At 35.2% G+C, this 25,441-nt stretch overlaps 4 protein-coding genes across 4 annotated transcripts in view; 1 reads left to right on the top strand and 3 right to left on the bottom strand.

The window, feature by feature from the left end:
• LOC130225408 (mucin-2-like) overlaps nt 1–5,496 on the top strand; it is a 12,681-nt gene extending 7,185 nt beyond the window's left edge. Inside the window, exon 4 of the mRNA XM_056456552.1 lies at nt 5,398–5,496. Within this exon, the coding sequence (XP_056312527.1) occupies nt 5,398–5,496 (99 nt within the window). The remainder of the gene's footprint in view (nt 1–5,397) is intronic.
• A 5,997-nt stretch (nt 5,497–11,493) lies between these two features.
• Nucleotides 11,494–12,741, bottom strand: zgc:194101 (uncharacterized protein LOC798684 homolog). Its single transcript, XM_056456499.1, has 2 exons — nt 12,656–12,741; nt 11,494–12,067 (listed from the first exon to the last, which is right to left on the bottom strand). Exons 1-2 carry the CDS (start codon nt 12,677–12,679, stop codon nt 11,696–11,698), a joined length of 396 nt encoding a protein of 131 aa, XP_056312474.1. The 5' UTR covers nt 12,680–12,741; the 3' UTR covers nt 11,494–11,695.
• Nucleotides 12,742–15,456: 2,715 nt separating this feature from the next.
• On the bottom strand, nt 15,457–18,403 carry si:ch211-217k17.12 (uncharacterized protein LOC559555 homolog). Its single transcript, XM_056456498.1, has 2 exons — nt 18,306–18,403; nt 15,457–16,586 (listed from the first exon to the last, which is right to left on the bottom strand). The coding sequence occupies exons 1-2, from the start codon at nt 18,330–18,332 to the stop codon at nt 16,212–16,214; spliced, it is 402 nt and encodes a 133-aa protein (XP_056312473.1). The 5' UTR covers nt 18,333–18,403; the 3' UTR covers nt 15,457–16,211.
• Nucleotides 18,404–21,062: 2,659 nt separating this feature from the next.
• Nucleotides 21,063–23,755, bottom strand: si:ch211-217k17.11 (uncharacterized). The gene is made up of 2 exons (XM_056464818.1): nt 23,642–23,755; nt 21,063–22,250 (listed from the first exon to the last, which is right to left on the bottom strand). The coding sequence occupies exons 1-2, from the start codon at nt 23,675–23,677 to the stop codon at nt 21,873–21,875; spliced, it is 414 nt and encodes a 137-aa protein (XP_056320793.1). The 5' UTR covers nt 23,678–23,755; the 3' UTR covers nt 21,063–21,872.
• Between the last annotated feature and the right edge of the window lie 1,686 nt (nt 23,756–25,441).

Raw genomic sequence — 25,441 nt, 5'->3', positions numbered from 1 at the left:
ATATAGCTTAAAGGGGCTAATAATATTGTCCCTAAAATATTTTTTTTAATTCAAAACTTCTTTTATTCTAGCCGAAATAAGACTTTCTCCAGAAGAAAAATATATTATCAGAAATACTGTGAAAATTTCCTTGCTCTTTTAAACATAATTTAGAAAATATTTAAAAAAGAAAAAAAAATCAATGGGGGGCGAATAATTCTGACTTCAACTGTATATGTGCTGTATATCTATTACGACAATGTTAGCATTAAGGTGCCACATGGTGCATTGATTCAATAAGTTACGCACAACAATATGTACATAGTAGGTTTGTGTCTTAAGTTAATAATTTTCCAACAACTGTTTTATATGTTCGTTTAATTGGCTAATGGCTAATTTTGAGTTTTTTGGTTCTGAGTTCAAAATCTGCATTGGGTCAGTGTCACAGGTTATGAAGTGGCATAGAGCTGGAAGTACTTCAGTGTCTCATTGTTATTCACAAGATTGAGTTTTCTGGAAGTTAAGTGCTGTCAATAGCCCAGACTTCGATACCAAGAGGTACTGAAATAAAAAAAAAGATGATAGCAGCATTTCAACACTTGCTATTGAGTAGATTCCTAAACACCACTGACTGACCACTGTTTTCACAAGTATTTGAAGGCTGTGTCTATTAGCTGATCTCTCAATGGATCTTTTATATCCCTGCTTACATAGACATATCCTCTGACTGACATTACTTTTAAATGCTCCAGTGTTCTGAGGACTTTTCTGACCTTTCAATGTAAGTATGTATGTGTCCAAATTTTAAAATAAGCAAACTTTGCATTTCCTCACATTTTACTTCTGATTTAAGTCACTATGGGCCACTGAAAGAAGCTCTCCTCTTTCTCCACTGCTTGCCCTGACACACCCTTTCTTGTACCTTTTTCTCATGGCTATTTAAACCCATTTAAAGTGCAGTTGTTAAACAAAAATTCCAGGCTTGAGGAAGACTTAAACTTGAAGGGGGGATATTTATCACACATAAAAATGTTAAAATCTCTAAAAATCTGTTGAGGCTTTCGTGGCCCTTTAAACATAATTGACAATCTTGATTTTATTGCATTTTAGGAAAATGTTTTTGTAACATTTGAAGTTCATTTGACCTTAAACATGTGGTTTTCCTGTAAGAGTTACTGCATGCTTTAGATTAATTAACTTTTGTCTCTTTAAAGCCATCAAACCACCATCAACTGATTATCCAGGGCCGGCTCGCTGGGTCAGCAGTCTCAGCATTGTGCTTCAGACTTCCCTCTATCTAGACAATTGCTTCAGCTCCTCTGGGAGGATCCCAAGGTGTTCCCAAGCAAGAATTTTCGGTCATTACTCAAAGCTCATTACAATAAAGGTGAGAGTAGGAATGAAGACTGACCAGTACATCAACTGAGACCTGCCATCCTTCCCTCGTTCATGAACAACACCCTGTAAAACTCCTCCACTTAGGGCAAGGACTCTCTTCCAACCTGGACATGGCAAAGGACTTGGACTGCAACACCATTAGCCTTTATTTATTTTCTGTCAGATGCTAATTTCCCTCACCATAATCATAAGTTTCTGCTTCCAAGACCTTTGGAACAATTGTGATTTCAAAAGTTAATAATCGCATCCATTTCAGGATGAATAAATGAATGGTTAGATGGCTGGATGGATGGATGGATAATCAAGTTGAGTAGGTGGATGGATGGATGGATGGATGGACCAATTGATAATAGAGTTGGTGGATGAATGGGTGGAAATAAAGTCAAAGGATGGATGAATGGATTAATTGATAAATGGATAATCAAGTCAATGAATGAATAATCAAGTTGGTGATCAGATAGTTAATCAAGTCAAAGGATAGATTAATTGATAAATGGATGAACATGTTGCTGGATGGATGGATGGGTAATTGAGTTGATGGATGGATGGATGGATGGATGGATAATCAAGTCAAAGGATGGATTGATTAATTGATGAATAGATAGTCAAGACAATGGGTGGATGGATGGATGGATGGATAAATCAGTTTCAGAACAGATGGATAAATGAATGAATGGATAATAAAGTCTATGGGCAGTTGGAAAAATGGATAGATAAATGAGTGGATAGACAGATAAAGGGGAATACAATTGAGTTATACAATTGAAAATACTCAAGTCAAAAGATGGATGGATTGATTTATGAATGAATAATCAAGTCAGTGGATAGATGGATGGATGGATAAATTACTTCACAGATGGATAAATGGATGGATGGATAATGGAGTCAATCAATGGACGAAAAAGAATGGATGGTTAAATGAGTGGAATGACTGATAAAAGGGAATATAATTGATTTGATGGATGGATGGTTAGTTCAGTTATTTGGTGGATGGATGAATGATTTGATGGATGAATACTCAAGTCAAAGGATGGATGGACTGATTGATGAATGGATAATCAAGTCAATGGATGGATGGATGGATGGATGGATAAATCAGTTTACAGATGGAGAAATCGATGGATGGATAATGGTGGTTGGAAAATGGATGGTTAAATAAGTGGATAGACAGATAAAAGAAATATATAATTCAGTTGATGGATGGATAAATGGCTAGTTGAGTTGGCGGGTGGATGGATAGATGATTTGATGAATGGATCGATGATTGGTTGGATATATACTTGAGTTCTGTTCTCTCTGCTTTACAAGTGTTCAGTTAAATTATTCGAGAGTTTGAAATTATATGATGTTGTACACACTTGTTTCCTTATCAGATTACTCAAAATATGGCATACCATTACATTGCGAATTTAGTGTCATGATAAGAAGCACCTGATTAGCTACATGCATTGAAAAGCTGAGAAATGTCACAATACAACAATGCATGCCACACCCGTAGTCTCTGTTCTCACGTCACATGCCTGCGCACAAACCGTACAAACTAGTGGAACAGCCACATTCTCTGACCCATAGAAACATAACAGTCTTAAAAAGAGACTGGAGTTTTTTTTTCTTTTGCAATACAAAGCGCTCTGTCTTTTCTTTGTTATGCGGTATCTACTTGAGTGATAAACAGGTGTTATGGACAGCTACTATGACACCCTGTTCAAAGAAAGCAACAGGAAGTTTACTGAAAGACAAATAAATACAGGTATTAACTTTGCTGTCATGGTTATTCTCAAATTGTGACTCGTTTGCTAGCAAGTCTGGTGTTAGGATTTAGATGGATTTAATATCACGTCAAAAACACTTATCAAATACCAGAGTTAATAACACAAAAACACATTATAACATCAAATCCCAATGAAAATCCCAATAGAAAGCTTTTAAATAAACAGCAAAATCCATAAAAAATTGTTTAAACAATTGTGGAATGATTTTAAAGACAAATAAAATAGATTACTGGAGAAATCAGATTGTATAATCAATGTCAAGGTAGATTATTCATAGGTTTTTTTCGATTTTTACAGACCAGCATACTTTAATGATTGAAACTAAGGGTTGCAGTATGTAATGCATTTTTTAAATACTATTTATTGTATTTTATTTATTGTATGGTGAGCTGATGTGAATTTCCCTTTGGGATAAATAGATTTTTAAATAATAATAATAACAAAAATATTTCTATAGCGTTTTTACAATGTATATTGTCAAAGCTGTTTAACATAGAAATTCTAGTAAATTGTAACTGTGTCAGTCCAGTTTTTAGATTTGAAGTTCAGTTTAGTTCAGTTCAGTGTGGTTTAAGTTTGACTGCTGAAAGTCCAAACACTGAAGAGCAAATCCATTGATGCACAGCTCCAGAAGTCCCAAACCAAGCAAGCCAGTGGCGACAGTGGCGAAGAGCAAAACTTCACCAATTGATGAAAGTGAAGGAGAAAAAAACCCTCAAAAGAAACCAAGCTCAGTTGGGCATGACCATTTCTCCTCGGGCCAAACTTCTTGTCCAGAGCTGCATTCTAGGCGAGGCTGGAGAACGCTGGACATCCATTGTGGAGAAACTCCAGGTGTGAGTAGGCAGGCTGGCCCACGGGATCAACGTAAAGACTCATCTGTCACTGGGGTCTTTCAGGAGTCACTCTCATGTTCTCCGCTCTTTCATGACCACCACATCATCTGCTCAGGATACGGCCTGGTCCAGGATTATGTATACATTGACATTATTTCTTCACAGGTCTTGGATCGCATCCATGGCGCTGCATAATCTCAAGAGGCCTCGGGACGAGTATTAATAATAATAAGTAATCTATCAAATGCACTACTAAAGAAGGTCATGAAGGACAAATTAAATATCTCAAAATATTTTTCCTGTTGATGCATCTTTATATCCATTTTTGCAGGAGAATAAATAAATCATGACCCATTGTGGTATTTGATTTGTCACTAAGCAATTTACAGATGTTTCATATTAAAAATGAATGTAAAATATGAACAATTAATTAAAATAATACATTTTGAAATAAACATGCTGTTAGGCCTGGGTGATTAATCGAAAAATAATCGAAATCGACATTCATAACCTATAATCGATAAAATATTTCCAGGTCAATGTTTTCAATTACTTCCCTACCGCGTCTGGAATCACATGACCTCGCTCTGTTAAGACTGATTTATACTTCTGCGTCGAGCGCACAGGTTAGGCACAGCCGTTGTGCGGTCGCATACCCGCTCACCTCTCAAAAAATGTGTCTCTACGTCGTGTAGTGCTGGCTTTGTGATTGGTCGATTGGATATTTATTATAATAATCACTACTGAGAGTCCAAATACTGAAGAGCAAATCCAACGATGCGCAGCTCTATAGATCCCGAAGCATGCAAGCTAGTGGCGACAGCGGAGAGGGAAAAAAAACTTCACTAAATGGCGAAAGTGAAGAAAAATAACCTTAAGAGAAACCAGGCTCAGTTGGGCACGACCATTTTAATTTCTCCGCTGGCCAAACGTCTTGTGCAGAGCTGAAGTCTCAGTGGCGGAGGCTGGAAGCTGGCCTCAGCGAAGACTCGTCTGTCTCTGGAGCGTCACAGGAATCAGTCTCATGTTCTCCACTCCTCCATGACCACCACAGTAGCTGCTCAGGATATGGCCTGGTCCAGGATATGGAAACCTTGGGATCATCTCGTCGTTGGTCTTGGATCAAATCAGTGACTCTGCATAGTCTGAGGGCCTTGGGAAGAGTATCCCCAGGTGGAAATGGAGAATAAAGATAGGGTGATGAGCTCTGTCACTTGGGAGGAACTCGGAGTAGAGCTGCTGCTCCTCCACATCGAGAGATGCCAGCTGAGGTGGCTCGGCATCTGTTTCGAATGCCTCCTGGATGTCAACCTAGGGAGATGTTCCAGGCATGTCCCACCAGGAGAGGCCTCAGGGAAGACCCAGGACATGCTGAAGGACTATGTCTCTCAGCTGGCTTGGGATTGCCTCAGGATCCCCCCAAAGGAGCTGGAGGAAGTTTCTGGAGAGAGGGATATCTGGGGTTCTCTTCTGAGACTGCTGCCTCCACAACCCCGGCCCCGGAGAAGTAGATGAAAATGGAGGATTGAATGCATTGAATAAACAAACAAAACCATGAAAATAACATTATAATAAATAGGTCATCACAAGTTATGCTAAAGGGATTTTCATATTCACATTTTCCAGCCTATATGTGTCTAGAGCCACACGGAATCTGCGCGCACATAAGACCGCAGATTTTTTACAAAATTCTGCGCAGAAATAGCAAAAAAATGTCCGCAGATTCTGTCTGGCCTTACCTATGTCTTCAGCAGATAATCATGCATTTGTTCTGCACTTGATTTACTGCATTTCGGGAATCTGAAGCATGTTCGACAGGTTATCTTCATCCTGTCCATGAGTGAGTTTACATTGGCAGGGTCAAGACTCTTCTTTTTAGGTGGAGGCAGAACTACTCTGATCAGAAGTGAGCACATTGTCAGTTTAAGGATGCACAAGTATTTGTCAGGTGATGTTTACCTGCAATGCATGTTTGAATTTATGTAAAGCAGGGAGTGTCTTTGCTTTAATTATGCTGGAAGATCAGGTGTAGAGAGCCTGGAGTGGCACAGAGGGCTTTTAATTACCAAACACTTCCTTTACTTGCACAGAGTAAAAAAAATGTAAAGACTTTAAATAAATATTATTCAAGTTTGTTTTAAATTAAAACACTATTTCAGATTCTGCTAATAATTGCATATTTAATTCAAAGCGCTGCTTACTGTTTCTTTTTAATGGTGAAATGCTGCAATTTGAGAGAAAAGAATTAAAAGATTTTCTTCCTGGTAGAATTACTGTCACACACAGCTTCTAATGGTTCACTTGTTAAAGCTAATACCATTAACATGTTTAATTAGCTTTTAAAGTTATTTTTAAAATAAAAAGAGTAAGAGCTCAGGCATGGCTCATTCAGTGAGAACTTAGAAACCAAAGATTGCAAGTAGTTTCAAGTCAAAGACGAGATCTGGATTAAATAAATACATTCATTCAATTATTTTCCTACGGCTTAGTCCCTTTATTCAACAGAGTCGCCACAGCGGATTGAACTGCCTACAAATGAACTGCCAAGCATATGTTTTACACAGTGGATGCCCTTCCAGCTGCAACCCAGTATTAGGAAACCCCCATACACTCTCACATTCACATTCATACACTACGGCCAATTTAGTTTATTCAATTCACCTATAGCGCATTTCTTTTGACTGCGGGGGAACCCGGAAGAATACCACGCCAACACGGGGAGAACATATAAACTCCATACATAAATGCCAATTGACCCAGCGACCTTGCTGTGAGGTGATCGTGCTAACCACTGAACCACTGTGTCGCCCCAAATATATTCATTTTGCACAATAAAGCATAATAAATACAATGCTTAGAAGAATTTAATAAAAGATACACTGATTTGAAAAGATTGATGTAAAACAAAAACATAATCTGACATTAATAGTATTACTCTGATACAAATTGGATATAATACAATTTGAAGGTTTTAAATAATTAAAACCTTCTCGCTGACAATTGGGTAAAATATAATGGCCAGGAATAATGAAAATTAATAAGCAATTTGCGACTGCAATGCAATCCTTTAATAATGTTTTAATATGTTGATGATTAGTTTGAAATGTTCCTTGATGTTTTGGTGAATAAACTTCACTTGGCATTTCCAGTGGATGTATGTAAAAATGTATAATAGTTAACGTTTTTTGGGTCAGAAAAATAAAAACAAAAATAATCAGGACATATTCTAATGAACAAATAGAGAGCTCTCTATTTTAATATATTTTATTGTTTTGAAAGATGTTCAAAACCTACTTTTGTCTGACCCACATCATCAAGTAAAGCTAAATTAGACATGTGAATTAAAATGTGCCTCTGCTTTAAACATTTTAATCTATCTTTGTTTCAAAAAGTAATCATTCATATTCAAAAAGTGGACATTTATTTTTAGGACAACAAATCTGTGCTGGCCAAAACTGATAAAAATCAATGGCAGACATTTTAAGGTGACAATAATTTACAGGTTTCAAAATTGTAGGTTTACATACAAATAAGTGGCAGTAAAAACACCCATTTATGAGTGATAATTGATAGGATAATCAGTTATTGCACAGACTACTTGTGCGCTTCCACCGTCAGCCATGATGACAGGCTAAAGCTTCAGCAGTTTTCAGTATAACAGAGACATCTTGTGGTTTAGTTTTATTTAACAGGTGTGTTCCCTTTTTATATTTTTGACTCAAATACCTTTTAATAATGCAAGAGTTTTTATTATAGAAAACCCTAACCAACCACTCAACAAATAATTACCAATAAAAGTACATTTCAAAAAACGTACTTTAGTCATAATTCACTTCAACAGTCATTTAAATTTCAAATGTAAAGCCTATAGAAATAAATATGTTACCTGTCGAAAGATTGTTGATGGTCTGTGTAGTTAGTTGAGCAAATCAGTATTGAGGTGTTTTTGACGGTTACAGATTTGAAAAGTAAAAAGGCGGGAATAAAGGATGGCTCTTCACGGCGATACGATTGTGAATATGAGTGCGTTTTAAAGAAGATTGTATGACACTTTTATACTTGAACATTGTAGTTTAATCAGACTGGATAAACTACAAAGAAATCAAATAACAGAATAAGTAACATTAAAACATAAAATAAGTAACAGTAGATTTTTTTATATATATAAGTAATAATATATTTATAAAACAGTATGTTGTTAATCATATTAGTAATCCAAGAATATGTGCAATTTAAGATAATACAATAGAGGTCGCCCTAATTTAGCTTACGTGAACTGTTCATTACTTTCTGTCTCATCAGCAGGAGAAGGGAAAGGTAGGCCTACAGCACCACGTTTTGCGATACTGGTATCTATTATTTAAACAAAATGTTACTCCACGCAATACACCCCTGTGGAACAATAAATTTATTCTTTGTAATCGAAACTCTTTGTTGGGTGTTGGATTGAAAAATTAATCTGGGCTGTATCACATTTAATGGATAATTGTGGTAAATTTTTACATTATAGTGATCTATGTGCTAAATGTAATTTCCATACTCATTTAGGGAATATAATAAAGTAATTAAGGCAATTGCAAAATCCTTGCAAACAATGATTTAACAATTTATATTGCATTCAAATACTATACTAGAAATAAGGGCACTCTGTATTAACGTTAACAGCAAACCGTTTACAAATTAGTTTGTTAAAATGTATTGTCAAAACAACACTTTCCATGTTATTTAAGGAGAAAATACTGTACGTTTTACAAGATTTCAGTGAAGAAAAGGCAAGAAAAATAAGAAAGCGATACTTGACATATTCGGTTCTTCCTAAGACCAAAGTAGCATTTAAAATTTTAAATAACATCTACCCATATAATAATTTTTACATTAAAAAATTTAACTGGGGAAACAATTTGTGCGGCTTTTGTGAGAAAGATTGAAACTGCAAAACTTTTTTTTTCCACTGTGAAGTTCTAAAAGAGTTTTGGATGTAATTTCAGAACTGGCTACATTGCAAACAGATACAAATATTCTCTTTAACTGTGGTCTCAGTCAAATCAAATCAAATCTTAATTTATTTATATAGCACCTTATTACAACCAGGAGGCTGCCCAAAGTGCTATATAGTATTTAAAACAAAATTAAACATTAAAACACATAAATGATAAGAGCACAAGTGTCAATTTTGAATTAACAAATATCAAAAGCAAGTCTAAATAAATAGGTTTTAAGTTTAGCTTTAAACAGTGCCACATCTGTGATGATGCAAAGTTCTAAAGGGAGAGTATTTCACAGTTTTGGGCCTGCCACTGAAAATGAACGATCACCCCATTGTTTATGGATCTGGGGACCTCCAGCAACAACTGACCTGCTGATTGTAGAGCCCTGTTCAGTTTGTGAACCTTTAAAATCTCACATAATTATGAAGGTGCAAGACCATTAACTGCATTAAAACAAACAAAAGTAAAAGCATCAATGGGTTTCTCCAGATCATGCTGGCTCAGAAAAGGCTTGACTTTGACAAGAAGGCAAAGCTGGAAAAAGCTTGCCTTGATAACTGAATTTACCTGTTTATCAAATTTAAAAATACTGTGCTATCAAAGTTGGTATATTTTTGAAGGGCAGATACTTTTTGGTAAATAACCTAATTATTCTAGCTAAACACTTAATTCAAAGATGCACATTTTTAAGGGTGAAACCCAACGTATGAGTGTTTCCCAGTACTGGGTTGCAGCTGGAAGGGCATCACGTTTGTAAAACATATGCCAGAATAGTTGGTGTTTCGTTCCACTGTGGCAACCTCAGATATACAGACAAAGCCAAAGGAAAATGAATGAATTTCAACAACATCCTAATTCAAGTACTTTATATAACATGGTTCAAAAGCAATAGAGTATTTACTATAAATCACTACAGTATTTTATAATGTGGGTTGGCATTTAAAACCACATGAACACACATTTTTGTGATAGACTTTGGCTCAAATCAACTGTTTTTTGCTAATATGCAAACAACAACCTTTATATCATTGCAGTAGATATATTTTATATTTCCTGGTAGCTGTGATATAGACGTAATAGATACTGTTGGCACTACCTGGATAAGTATATCGGTGAAAGAGAAACTTTTATTTTGGAAAGTACCTGTTATGGCACTAATAAACAGATCTTGTCTCTGGTTTCTCACCAAGCACGTGACTTTGAAGAACCCAGAGCTCAGCAGTGCAACCAAAAAACACCAAACAATATGATGACTGTGCATTTTGTGCATCTATGAAAGATTGCTGGAAATCCCGGTATTTTTCTTTGAATATGAAACAAACTAGTGTGCCTCATTGTTTAACATATAAAAGTATTTTTTATAGATTATTTGGTGCTACATTAGCATGACTTCTACTGTAGGCCACTATTAAAGTTTTACTTAACCCATCTATTGATTGTTAGCTGAATATTAAGAGTTATGTGAATATGTCATACCATGGGCCTGAAACACCTTGTTCTCATGTAAATCCTGTGAGTATAAAATCCTGGTGAATTACAAGTCAGTCAGTACAACCAATACAAAGGATCATTAATATGCATATGTTTGAGGAAGGCTTTAAGAAAGAGTAAGTCATTCTGTGAAGCAGACAGCCATAAATGACCATGGACATAATACAACTTAAATTTCGAAAAGGATATTTTAGGCCTTGAAAAGTCTTAAATTCACTGAAATATTGTATTGTAGGCCTTAAATCAATCGTAAATAGATCTGAATTTTCCTTAGTTTATGTAAAGCTACCCAATCGATCCAGCACACATCCAATCACACTACATTAGCATGACTTCTACTGTAGGCCACTATTAAAGTTTTACTTAACCCATCTTGTTATTTGGTTATTTGTATGTTATTGTTAATCCTTTAAATCTCATGTATACCTGTACATACACTGTAAATAAAAAGTTGACTCAACTTCAAATTTTAAGGCAACAAACTTTAGGACATTTTTGAGTTTACTCAAATTAAATCAAGTCAAGTGCAGTAATTAAGTTGAAGGTTGAGTAAACTCAAAAATGTCCTGAAGTTTGTTACCTTAAAATTTAAAGTTGAGTTAACTTTGGGGTTTTTTTACAGTGTAGATAATATATTTACTGTTTGAAGATTGAAAATGAGACTGATTTGTTTTAGGTAAATCAAATGTTTTCTGCCTGCAACCTGTTCCAGTTTAAAGCTCGAGACGCTAAATAAATAACCATTCTCATGCACCAGAAATTATTTACATGACAGCTTGTCTGCACGCATACACAAACAAGCTCACACGATTGCTTTCGCTTTCACTTTTTAATAGCTTTTTGCTTTCACTAGCATGCTGTTAGGTTGTTGGTTTAGATGTAGAAAGAATACACAAAAAAGGCAGCTTGGTTATTAAAGTTTATTTTCACATTTGTAATATGACATTTCTTTACAAAATGACAATTAAAACTAAACAATTTGACATATTTTTTTATTATTTTAGACTTTTTGTAATAAAAAAAAATCTGGTATTTTTGTTAACCCAAAAATAATATATGAACAAAAACCCAAAACTGTCTTGATTATTTTTGACAGTCAATCAAAAGATCCTTTTTATGACAAAGTAAACAAAACTTATCGCATCAGCTAACGGTTATATGAAGACATACAGTACATAATAGACACACAAGTATAAAGAAGTGAACAGAAGAGCTAAAAAAGTCTCTTTTTTTAGCCTCCATGGCACTTCTGGTAGGTGATGAACGTGGCGCCGGGCTTCACTTGGAGATCACGCAGCTTCTGCTGAAGCTGAACCGGTTTTCCATTAAAGGTCAGATTCCCACATCCCACAAGATCTGGCTTGAGCTTCTGTGCTTTCTTCTGGAGTTTCCCAATGGTGTCAGTGCTCTTTACCATTACAGGAATCTTCTTTCCCTTTGAGCCATCGAAGATGTTGACAGAGAAGCTTTTGGGAACTGGCGCAACTGGCTTTTCAACCTGGAGAACGGCGTGGCTGGTGCTTTCCAGTGGCTCATGATAGGGAACAGGCACCGTGTTTTTAGGATCTCCTTTGACATGCTGCCTGGGTCCACATGCTGGAATCTGGAAAAGATTTGGAGTCAGAAAGAAAACCTAAGGCATTAACACAAGCATCTTCAGATGATGGATCACATTAAAAATCCACACAGGTTGGTTTACACTTTAAATATACTTCATTGAACATGTACACATAGACATCACCTACAGTATATACTATATAACTGCAGTTTGATTATGTTTATATATAATATCTTACTGTTAAAATCGATTAGTTACTAGTTAAATAAGTTAAAGTTAATAGTAACCAATAAAGTTTTGATAATTAATAGCTTTAACTTTCCTGATTTAATTGTAATGCAATCATGTGCACTTCTTTTAGCTGCCATATAAAGCACTATACAAATAAACTTGAATTGAATTGAATTGTGAGGACATACCATAGGTTTCCATTGTTTATATACAGTAATAGCTGTATTTATATTGCCCTATCCCAAGCCTACAACTAACCCTATCACTTAGAGGAAAATGAGTGCATCATTCTGTTTGATTTATAAGCCTTTTGGAAGATGGGTGCATCAGCAATGTCCTCATAATTCACACATATAAGTCACACACACACACACACACACAATGTATTTGAAATCATCTTACCTGTACTTGACAAACCATAGCCATTCTGCCTTGAGCTGTCGACCGTCTTCAGTAAAGAAATACAGTGTACAGAGCCTATACTGTTGCTTGGATTTATAGAGACAAGACAAAAAGTACCCAGTTTACCCTCTATATGCCCAACCCTTCATGGCTTCTCACAAGCATGCTGATTTCATGTAAATCATTTGATTAATACAGACATGGAATAACAAAAAATGGGAATCCCCTTAAAAAACTAACCTAAACCATTTAGATTTATTATTATTATTTTTATTATTATTATTATTATTATTATTATTATTATTGTTATTGTTATTATTATTATTATTATTATTATTATTGTTATTATTAATGCATCTGGTGATGATGCAGCAGTTAGCATCTACATTAGGTGATACATATTTTTTAAACATGCATAAACATTTTAATTAAAACTACAGCAGGGCTACTCATGTCCTGCAGGATGAAATGACCATTGTGTTTTGGGGAGATTGGATTACTTAAATTGGGACAATTTGAGAGAATATGCATTGTTTATTTCTTTCATAACTCACATAGACTACCATCAATTCATCTTTTATATGACTTACGTCTATATATAGAAAGTATTTAGGAAAATAAATGGACATCTGATGGATTTATGTGTGGCAAGGACATTTTTTCACGGTATGATTTCCTATTATTCATTCATTCATTCATTTTTCTTTGGCTTAGCCTCTATTTCAGAGATCGCCACAGCGGAATGAACCGCCAACTATTCCAGCATATGATTTCTCAGCGGATGCCCTTCCAGCTGCATTCCAGTTCTCGGAAACACCCATACACACTCATTCACACACTCTTAAACACTACGGCCAATTTAGTTCATTCAATTCACATAGCACATGACCTTGGACTGTGGGGGAGGCACCCGGAGGAAACCCACGCCAACACAGGGAGAACATGCAAACTCCATTTAGAAATGCCAACGGCCCAGCCGGGACTCGAACCAGCGATCTTCTTGCTGGGACAGACTACTGTCATTTTATCTTAATAAGCATTTATTAGATTTAGATTAGATTAGATTCAATATATTGTCATCACACATGTACAAGTACAAGGCAACGAAATGCAGGTAAATGGAACCCCCCGACCGTGCACAGACATCACAACTCCAGGGAAGACAGGTCACAGGAGGTGGAACAGGAAATAAGATACATTTAGGAAATAGAGGCAAAAAAGCCCCAGCAATCTAGCACAAAAACACACCGACAAGACATAACATTGCCACAGGGGATGGGAACAGGGGGTGTGGATATAGTCCGGTAAGGGCGGGCAGCCATCAGGTCCTACAGCCATGGAGGCGCTGGTCACAGACCTGCCTACCCCCTCCAGTGGGTGAAAGCATACGAAGGCGTTGGATTGCGGCCAGGAAGTGTCGTGCTGTTTATCTGTGTGTGTGTGTGTGTGTGTGCGTAAGCCTGTAGAGTCCAACAGGTGTCCTTGACAGGGATCAGGAATTTCAGAGCGTGACTTATTATCACGCTATTATGTGACTTATGTCTTATATATAGTAAGTATTTAGAAAAATAAATGGACACCTGATGGATTTATGTGAAGACAAACTCAAGCAGACAAACTCTTTTGTGATGTTTAACATGGCAAAGACATTTTTTCACAGTATTTTCATTAATTTCCTGATAGATTTTTATATTATAATATAAAAACTGCTAAGGTCAGTATTATTAGCCCTACTTAAGTAATCTTTTATATTTCAATTGGCTACAGAACAAACCACTGCAGTCCAATGACTTGCCTGATTAGCCTTGCCCTGTTAACCTTATAAGTTAAGCCTTTAAATGGCATTTTTATCTAAATGCTAATATCTTGCAAAATAACTAGCAAAATATTATGTAAAAAACTGTGTTCTCCAAAAGTCTTCTCTGCTTTAAACATCAATTAGGAAATAATTTTTGGCTAATAATTTTGTATTTCACTGTACAGACAGATGTTATGAAATCAATTATGTCACTGATTTCAGGTGTTTTTGCTTCCACTGAAGCTCAGAAGGCTCTTTATAAAAACATATTATAAAATTGAAGAATAATGCCAAAACACTTTTGTATACAAGTGGGGTTTTTTATTGAAACAGAAAAGTAAAATATGCAGGAAGGTAGAAATCATATTTGACAAGTTGACAATGTCTCCATTAACATTGATTTTCTTTGAAAACATCTCCTCTTTCATTTATTACAAGGTTTATTGTGAGATAGTTATGAGGTTGCATATGAAAAACGATCTTTTACTGAATAAAGTGTCTTGTTTTTATCTACAGATTCTACTCTGTAAAAAATATTGGGTTCCACAACATCAATTTGTGTTGGAATCACATGATGGAATTAGTTGTTTTTAAAAATGTAAATGGATTGAACATAAAACAATTAAGTTGTCCCAAAAATAACTCAAGAATTGTGTTGTTTCAGCTCATTTAAAATTTTAAGCAAACTTTAAAAGTTTAAACAAACAGCAAATGTCATTTATTGAGTGTAATATTATTGCATTAATCAACTCTCAGTGATAAAGCGTAATAAAGAATGTAAATGAAAGCGTTAATTGTTATTGTGGTCACTTCCTATAAATCCCCATCTAATCAAGAACGAAAATAAAAACAATACAATATTTGGTCTTAAACGCAATATATATATATATATATATATATATATATATATATATATATATATATATATATATATATATATATATATATATATATATATATATATATATATATATATATATATATATATATAATAAAACAACACTGTTAGACTTTAGTTATTTTAGTTATTTCATGCAAAAACGCCCAGTAAAATACCACAAACATCCTTTACAGTTCACTACAGTAATATGCACTACATTGTGGGTCTTTTTTAAATATTTACAGTAACTTACTGCCTATTAGAAATTTGCGGTAATCTACTGTAATCAAATTATTTAAGTAATTTGCTACTGTAGTTGAAGATAAAAATGGGACTGCGATGAAAAAATTTGTCACTTGTTTGGAACTGATTAAATTCAATAGTAAAAATAAAGGTTTTGTATTGCTAGTTTAAAAATGTAAATTAATTACTGTAAAACTACTGTAAAAATTGTTAATTGTAAAAATAAAAATGTTATTAAAAAGATGTTGCAGTTATATTATTAGCTATATTACTGTAAAACTGTAAAAAAAAAAAAAATTGCGGTAGGGATCTGCTACTGTAAAACATTTACAGGTAAGTTACTGTAAAGGGCCAGTTGCGGTAACCTGCTGCCAACAGTACAAAATACAATAAAATGTCTAACAGTGGACACTTCTTGAAGTTGGGCTTCAGTTTGATTAATTGTGCTTTAAATCATTTTCATTTGCGTCAATAGCAGTTATTGCCTTGCAGATTATCAGTCTGAATCAAAAAAATGCAAAAGGTAATGGCATTAAAAGAAATGACAAGCAAAGGTATTGTATAGTGCCCATTTAAAGTGCTATTCAGATAACAGAACGAGATAACAGAACAATAGAAATTGAGAGAAATGTCTTTTAGCCTCCATGGCACTTCTGATAGGTCATGAATGTGGCGCCGGCCTTCACCTGGAGATCACACAGCATCTGATTCGGCTGAACCGGTTTGCCATTGAAGATCAGATTCAGGTCCTTCCCCATCAGGGCCTTCAGCAGCAATTTGGCAACAGTATACGAGCCCCTCACCTTTACAGGAATCTTCGATCCCTTTGAGCCATTAATGATGAACACAGTGAAGCTTTTAGGAGGTGGAGAAACAGGCCCTTGAGCCTGGAGAACGGCGTGGCTGGTGTTTTGCAGTTGCTCATGATAGGGAACTGGCACTGTGTTTTTAGGATCTCCTCTGACATGCTGCCTGGCTCCACATGGTGGACTCAGGATAAGATTTGCAATCTGAAAGAAACCATAAAGGCATTGACACAAGAATCTACAGATGATAGATCACAAACACAATGTTAGACTTTCTCCCACTTTATATTAAAGTCCGCATGAAATCAAAACTAACCATATTGATTTTGTTAGCTCGCATTGCTAGTTTTGTGATGAACAATTCATCTGTGTGTGTCATTAAGAAAAAAAAAATGTTTTCCTATGTAATTTAAAATTAGAAAACTGAAAATGCACTTCCTGTTGGTTTTCAGATTAATTCTCAGATTATGTAAGTATATTGGGCGTGTCTGTTAGGTTGTAATAACTCTCCCCAAACTTTTTTCCTGATCTTTCTGAATTAAAAACGCCTACTTTACTACATCCAATCAGCTCACAGTATATAAAAACAAGCCACGCCCACTGTTTGCTCATTTAATATTCAGTTTCTCCAGGAACTGTATCTCAATACCAAAAAAAGGTTACAGCTTTCAGTTCATGCGTTTTTAAGTGGCCTTAATTACTACTAACATATTCATTAATCATTTAACACAATGCACTTATTACACTGTAAGGAATATGAAGACAAAACGTCAAGACAACAAATATTTTTGTGTTGCTTTAACTTAATAATTTAACTATATTTATAACATACGTTATGCAAGCTTTAACTTAATAATTTAATTAGGTTTCAACTATATTTATAACATACATTATGCAAGCTTTAACTTCATATGTATAGTCTGTTTGATTGATGTAAGTTGAGATGACTAGACGAGTTAATTTGATTCAACTAAAACAAATTAAGGCAACAATCATTTTTTACAGTGTACATTGTACTAATATATTTTAAAAACTATCTGCTTGTAATTAGGTCTGCATTCATTTCTGTCATTACATTTATAATTACACTAATGACCATCTCTTACACCTTAATTCAACCTTAAACCTACCCATACCCCCAAAACCAGTAACCTTATCTGAATCTCACTTCAACACACTGTAGAAAAAAATGTAGTGACAAAAAGTCAAGCCAACAAATATTTTTATGTTGCTTTAAACTATTTTAAAAAGTTAATCAGGTTTCAACTAAATTTTTTAAGTTATACTTAATAATTTGTAACAAGGGCATAGATACGCTCTTGACATTGGTGGAGACATACATCCGTAGAGAGCATGCATTGAACAGCGCAAATTCTGTTTCACACTTTTAAAAACATGAATAAAGTACATAATAATATAAAATAAACACTTAATAATACAAATAAAATCCTGTCCCATGCTGCAAAAGTCAGTTTACATGATTTTACCGCATCTGGCTTTGAGGAGGTATAAATGCAGAGGAATTTAACTGTTTTATCCCGGTTATTGTTTTTTTTTATAATCATGGAGGCCAAAATTGAAACTGAACTTGATTTGTAGGTTAAGAGTAAACGGAGCATTACTTTATTTTGAAGTTGATAAAATTATTGGTAAGGACATTTCAGTAATTGGTGGATATTGGTGGGGACATGTGCCCCCGTCCATGCCAATTCTTTGCCCTTGTTTTGTAAGTTGTGATGACTAGAAAAGTTGATTTGATTCAACTAAAATATTTAAGGCAGCAAGATTTTTTTTTACAGTGTAGCACCAGAAGTGTGCAATACTATATGAACACAACATGTGTTGTACTTATTTTGTGATGTAAGAACATAGTAAATAATCCACTTAATATAAAGCATGACCAAATACTTCAAAATATCTTACCTGAGCTGGGTAAACCTCTGCAGTCATTTTGCAATCGAGCTGTCAAACGTTCACAGTAGGAACTCTTTTCTGAAAGGTTTCCTGTTGTTGTGTCAGATTTATATGTCAAAACAGAAAGTAATAAATGTCTTCCTTGTTGGCTTTACAGTACGTGCCCAGCCCTTCAGAGGTGATTCTCGAAAAGTCACCGATGTACAATAAATCATTTGACTACTATCCAGACACGGGATCACAGAAAGAACGGGAATTTCCATCTAAATACATTTTTTATTGTTATTATCATTGAGTCTCCTGATAATTCAGCAATTAGGATCTACATTACAGCTGACACATGACCTTGTTTAGACCTTTTAAACACTTTTAACTGAGATTACACTTTCCTGCTGAAAAAGGGGGTCCAGTCGGTTTTAGGAAGAGTAGGAATGAATGTGATTAATGTGCTTACTTATTTTAAAAAAAATCATTATTCACATACTACCATCTACACTCACCGGCCACTTTATTAGGTACACTTGTCCAACTGCTCATTAATGCAAATTTCTAATTAGCCAATCACATGGCAGCAACTTGACAAATGGTCAAGACGATTTGCTGCAGTTCAAACTGAGCATCAGAATGAGTAAGAAAGCTGATTTAAGTGACTTTGAATGTGGCATGGTTGTTGGTGTCAGACGGGCTGGTCTGAGTATTTCAGAAACTGCTGATCTACTGGGATTTTCACACACAACCATCTCTAGAGTTTACAGAGAATGGTCCGAAAGAAAGAAAATATCCAGTGAGCGGCAGTTCTGTGGGCGCAAATGCCTTGTTGATGCCAGAGGTCAGAGGAGAATGGCCAGACTGGTTCCAGCTGATAGAAAGGCAACAGTAACTCAAATAAGCACTCGTTACAACCGAGGTCTGCAAAGGAGCATCTCTGAACACACAACACCTCAAACCTTGAGGCAGATGGGCTACAGCAGCAGAAGACCACACTAGGTGCCACTCCTGTCAGCTAGGAACAGGAAACTGAGGCTACAATTTGCACAGGCTCACCAAAATTGGACAATAGAAGATTGGAAAAACGTTGCCTGGTCTGATGGGTCTCAATTTCTGCTGAGACATTCGGAAATTCGGTCAGCATGGTTCCATCCTGCCTTGTATCAACGGTTCATGGTGGTGGCGTAATAGTGTGGGGGATATTTTGCCACTCTTTGGACCCATTAGTACCAATTGAGCATCGTGTCAACACCACAGCCTACCTGAATATTGTTGCTGATCCCTTTATGACCACAGTGTACTCATCTTCTGATGGCTACTTCCAGCAGGATAACTCCCCATGTCATACAGCGTGAATCATCTCAGACTGGTTTCTTAAACATGACAATAAGTTCACTGTCCTTAAATGGCCTACACAGTAACCAGTTCTCAATCCAATAGAGCACCTTTGGGATGTGGTGGAATCGGAGATTCGCAATATGGATGTGCAATCGACAATTCTATCATGTCAATATGGAATAAAATCTCTGTGGAATATTTCCAGTACCTTGTTGAATCTATGCCACGAAGGATTAAGGCAGTTCTGAAGGCAAAAGTGGGTCCAAAACGGTACTAGTAAGGTGTACCTAATAAAGTGGCCGATGAGTGTACTTTCTATCTTAACCCTTTAGCTGGTGTTGTATGAGGTTGACCTTTTGTGCGTAACCTTTTTGCGAAAAAAAGCAACAACAAGAAATTAGGAACTACTTTACAGCTGACACATAGGGTTTTTTTTTAACTGAGATTACACTTTTGCTATTCAGCCACACAGCACATGTACTGAATAAGGACATTTGAGATTTGGAAAGAGAATGAGGAAATGTGATTAATGTGTTTATTTACTTATTAATGAATTATTCACAGACTACCACCAGTCTGCTTTCCATCTTAACCAGCTGACATTGTATATGGTTGACCTTTTGTGCATTAAAACAAAAAGGTTTTTAAGTTTGAGTGGTAACAGGAACAGAATATTACAAAACAAGTGTTCTTCACAGAATGCAAGTTAAGGAGTTACAATAAATAAAAACACAAAAATAAATTAATTGTGTGAAACTCTTTGACAACAAAATATAATATTTTTTGGCTCCAGAAGTGGTTAACTTGATGAAGACCATTTAGGTCGAAACGTTGCGACATTAAAAAGAGTTTTGAGAGCTAAAGTGGCAGTGTGCCGATATATTTTTTTCATCTTTTACTACTGTGTTTGTTTTTGATCGAGCACCTGCCTTTGAGAATCCTAGATGTGCACACATTTCTGTTTCTGTGTATGGATGTATCCCAGTAATGGGTTGCGGCTGGAAGGGCATCCGCTGTGTAAAAAATATGCCGGAATAGTTGGCGGTTCATTCCCCTGTGGCGACCTCTAAAATAGAGACTAAGCCGAAGGAAAATGAATGAACATCTTCCTAAACAGTTCTTTTTTACACAGCTTTATGTTTGTGTGTGTATGATCTTGTTTTTATATCCCAAAAGGGACTTAAACCTGAATGCACAAAGAGTTTTGAGAATCAAAACGGGAGTGTCCCATGACTGTACATATGACAAGCGATCTCCAAAATGGACATTGTATAGATTTATGCGACAACACTAATGCTGTACGCAATGGTGTAAAATGGTTCAATATTGTGCTTAGTGTCATTGATAAATGATTCATTAACTGAATGCTCAAGTTCATGACGCTCTTTTTAATAAAGTATCACTGAATTAGAAAATACTGCCAAAGTTATAGAAGTGGTTATGTTTTTATTGAAAAAGTCAAGTCTCACAGTTTCATAAATTTCACAATCAATTCAAGGGTTGATCATATTTGACAGGTTTGAACAACACAAATTGAAAAAAAAGTACTAAAAATTATATTTAAGATTTATATTTTTTAAAACAAATAATAATATGAGTATACTATATATGTATATGTGTTTGTGTGTGTGTGTGTGTGTGTGTGTGTGTGTGTGTGTGTATATATATATATATGTATATTCATGTATATGTGTGTGTGTATATGTGTGTGTGTATGTGTGAGTGTGCGTGTGTGTGTGTGTGTGTGTGTGTGTGTGTGTGTATATAAGTTTCTATTATTTATTATTTTAATTTATATTAATTTTACTTTAATTAATTTATATTTAATTATTCCAGATCTATCAAAATCAAAAGTGAAAATAAAACATGTACTGTAATCAAGGTAACTTCCTGAATGCACACTTTGGGGATTTCTTTTGGTACTTTGGGGATTCCCCCCCCCCAAGTAAAGTACATATTCATTCTAAACCAAACATTTTAACAAAATGTACCTCCGTTACATCATTAAACAACGGCACTATACTTGCTTTGTTTTGCTTTAAATCAGTTTGCTTGCATCAACATGGCTTGTGCTGCATCGTAGATCATTTGATTTGTAAATTAAATAAAACAATAAGAGGGAGCTTTTGGAAATGCATTGTAATTAGTACTCATTTAGAATATGATATAGCCCATGAGAAGAATATCAGAATGCAAATAATCAGACTGGGACAGAAAAGCACTAAGCCCTGGTCCTATAACCAAGTCTCTTTAACCTCCATGGCACTTCTGGTATGTGATGAATGTGGCGCCGGGCTTCACCTGAAGATCACACAGCTTCTGATACGGCTGAACTGGTTTGCCATTGAAGATCAGATTGGGATTTGCTCCAAGGTTGTGATTTTGCAGCATTGCCTCAATGGTGTCAGTGCTATTCACGGTCACAGGAATCCTGCTTCCCTTTGAGCCATTGATGATGAACACCGAGAAGACTTCGGGAGCTGGAGAAACAGGTCCTTGAACCTGGAGAAAGGTGTGGATGGTGTTTTCCACTGGCTCATGATAGGGAACAGGCACTGCGTTTTTAGGATCTCCTCTGGGAAGTTGAATGGGTCCACGTGCTTGATTCTGACACTCAACAAATTGAACCTAAAAATGAGGCGGAAAGAGAAAAAGAGAGTTTTGAACTTATTTGCATGTTTGATTTCCTTCTGTTTTTGCATATGCTTATTTTAACAATTAAACAATCTTTTCTGTTCGGGTCAATCTCTTTAATAATCAGGGGTCGCCACAGCAGAATGAACCACCAGCATATGAACCAACTTATCCAGCATTTGTTTTACACAGTGGATGCCCTTCCAGCTGCAACCCATCACTGGGAAACAATTGAAATTACAGAATGTAATTAGTAGATGCACAACTTTTACGCATAACGATTTTAGTTGGTTCATTTTGAGGCAGTCATCAATAATTATTGCAGTAATCTATCACAAAGACAGTTTTTTGCCATATCTGCATGGTCTCCTGGCTATTTCATATTCCAAAAACTGATCAATTTGACAAACATTTTATAAACAATATTTTTTATATAATATTATGGTTTATAGCACTAAAAAGACATCAATAACAATGAATAATACATTCAAATAAGATTTTTTTACATTTTCACTTTCATTTTTGAAGGATGCAAATGTAAAAAAAAAACAATTCCTCTAAGCTCTCTCCAAATAAATATCGTTGTCTGATAGCTTATGACAATAAAACATCATCAATTACAATAAATTATTCATAAAGACTAAAAATATATGTTACTTTTGATAAATATTTTACTATTTTTGAAAGATTCAAATATAAAAATAATTCATTTAAAGTCTCTCCAGAATAAAATCATCGCCCGATAACATTAAAAATTAGGTTTTTAACAATAAAAAGACCTCAACAACAATAAATAATACATAAAATAGAAACTTTTGATAAAAATTCTACTTTTTTTTGAAAGGTGCAAATGTAAAAATACTTCCGTTAAAGTCTCTTCAGATAATTATTGTTGTCTGATAACTGTAAAATAAAGGTTTTAACAATTAAAGGCTATCAACAACCATTCATAATACATAAAATAAGACAAAAATCAAATACATTTTTTAATTTACTCCTGATTAAAAAGAAATCTACAATTTTTGGATGATTTACATTTAAAAACAAAGTCTCTCCAGATAAATATTGTTGTGTGATAACATTAAAAAATAAGGTATTGCATAATCATTTGCATAGCAATATTGACATTTTGGAGCAACTTCTCCTTTAAGCAAACATCCAAGAGTGACACTAATTCGTCCAATTCTGCATCTATGTCTTGAGTTACAAGAATAGTTTGACTTCATTCTTCATTAAACATTTAATTGAGGACTGATCCCATTTTGCTTGCCATTTGAAAATGAGTGGAGAACAGAATATTGAAAGCTTTAATATTGTTTGATCTACAATGAAATCAACTATATTAAACAAGTCTCTACACTGAAATGCTTTTAAAATAATCTTACCCTTATTGGCAGCCATCCTATAATCGTAGTCATCATGTCTAACACCGGAAATCTTTCTTTCTGGTCTTTCTTCTGTGCTGTTTGGTGGGTTTTTGTGCTCGGTTAAACTGAAAGTGTTTTTTTTATATGAGAATTAAACTCCTCCCTGATGATCTGACTGATTTCCTTTGCCAAATTCACCAGAGTTCACTTACTGTAACTGTGAAAACCCTTTAGTTGTGGCATGTCTGGGGGAATTTGTATAAAATGTTGCAGGGTTTGGGACTCAAAAGTACAGATCAGGATACCTTAGCATCAGCTGAGCTACTGATAATGAAAGCATTTCACGTGATAATAAATATTGACACAATAAATCTTTCCAAACCAGTGGAAAGTCCCTTCTGTGTTTTTTATGTCCCTTTTGAAAACAAAACCTCTTCTACCATTGAAGACAATAACAAAGACAGTTCTTTAGCATATGAGAAACAGAAACTAAACACATTAAGATGATTTAGGAAATGCATTTGAATTATATTTTAACACAAATTTCTTTAAATAACAAACAGATGTCTGGAAACAGGTTTTATCAAATCAACAGATTTAATTACCTGTTGATTAGTTGTATAATACAGATAATACATCAGGCATTACATAATACTTTTATTGACAGTAGTGTTCATGTTTTAAAATCTGTTAATTACCTTTTAGAAATTCTGACCCCAGTTAACCTCACAGAGTTTACATAAAGAATCACAATGCAATTGCTCTGTCATGGTTACTTCCAGCCTTTTAGTGTTTTGTTTGGGTGAAAAATAAAAAATAAATAAAAACATTAAGTGAGGTTTATTTATAAACTAATTTCGAGAGGATCACGTGCTTATGATTTATCACAGCCGGTCTCGTATTAAGCTAATCAGTATCATCCAATCATATGAGCCATAAGCTACACTGAAAAAAATTATTCAAAGAGGATTCCTTGGATTTACTCAATTTTTTTACGTTAAGTGGTTGTAAACAATTTATTTGAGCTGAATTTAAACAAACAAATTAAGTTGAATATTGCTCAATTTTATTTGTTTGTTTAAATTCAACACAAATAAATTGTTTACAACAGTTTTGCATGCAACACTTTTTTCAGTGTACTATAAATAACCACAGTCTTCAGTCCACTTTATCTTCGTTTGGAAGAAATCCCCCTTCCTCCCCATTCTCCTCCTTCACTATAGATCGGGCGGCATGGAGGCCCAGTGGTTAGCACTGTTAGCCCCACAGCAAGAACACTGCCAGCCCTGGTCCTGCCAGTTCGGTAGGTGTTTCTGTGAGGAGTTTGTATATTCTCCCCGTGTCCGCGTGGGTTTTCCACGGGTTCTCCGGTTTCCTCCCACCATCCAAATATATACATCATGCATAACAATCAAGCATTTGTCTAGCCCCCTTTTTTCCCTTGCATGTTCCCTTAGCTACTGCAGATGGGGAGTTCTGAGATCCACCGAGCTCAGCCTCCCCTCTCGCTCTGCGAACGGGAGGAAGCCACAGGCTCGAAAATCCCTTGAGCTCGGGGCTCTCTCCCGGGACAGCATGCCAAACAAGCTTTTGATGGATCATCAGCTGAGTGTGAACTCTTGAAAGTACATATTTAACTTAAACCCTGTTTATTTTTTTTCCACGTTTTCTGTTCAACAGAGAGAAGATTTCTTCAACACATTTCTAATCATAATAGTTTTAATAACTCATCTCTAATAACTGATTTATTTTATCTTTGCCATGATGACAGTAAATAATATTTGACTAGATATTTTTCAAGACACTTCTATACAGCTT

Source organism: Danio aesculapii, chromosome 1 (assembly GCF_903798145.1).
Source record: "Danio aesculapii chromosome 1, fDanAes4.1, whole genome shotgun sequence".
Taxonomy (NCBI): Eukaryota; Metazoa; Chordata; class Actinopteri; order Cypriniformes; family Danionidae; genus Danio; species Danio aesculapii.
This window is presented reverse-complemented; position numbering and strand designations above follow the sequence as displayed.

Excerpts from the sequence above, each read along its gene's own strand:
- zgc:194101 (XM_056456499.1), bottom strand. The coding sequence starts at position 12,679 with ATGGCTATGGTTTGTCAAGTACAG. Across the intron at positions 12,068-12,655 it reads CTATGGTTTGTCAAGTACAG|ATTCCAGCATGTGGACCCAG; the intron begins GTAAGATGATTT and ends AATCTTTTCCAG.
- si:ch211-217k17.11 (XM_056464818.1), bottom strand. The coding sequence starts at position 23,677 with ATGATGACTACGATTATAGGATGGCTGCCAATAAGG. Across the intron at positions 22,251-23,641 it reads TAGGATGGCTGCCAATAAGG|GTTCAATTTGTTGAGTGTCA; the intron begins GTAAGATTATTT and ends CCTCATTTTTAG.
- si:ch211-217k17.12 (XM_056456498.1), bottom strand. The coding sequence starts at position 18,332 with ATGACTGCAGAGGTTTACCCAGCTCAG. Across the intron at positions 16,587-18,305 it reads CAGAGGTTTACCCAGCTCAG|ATTGCAAATCTTATCCTGAG; the intron begins GTAAGATATTTT and ends GGTTTCTTTCAG.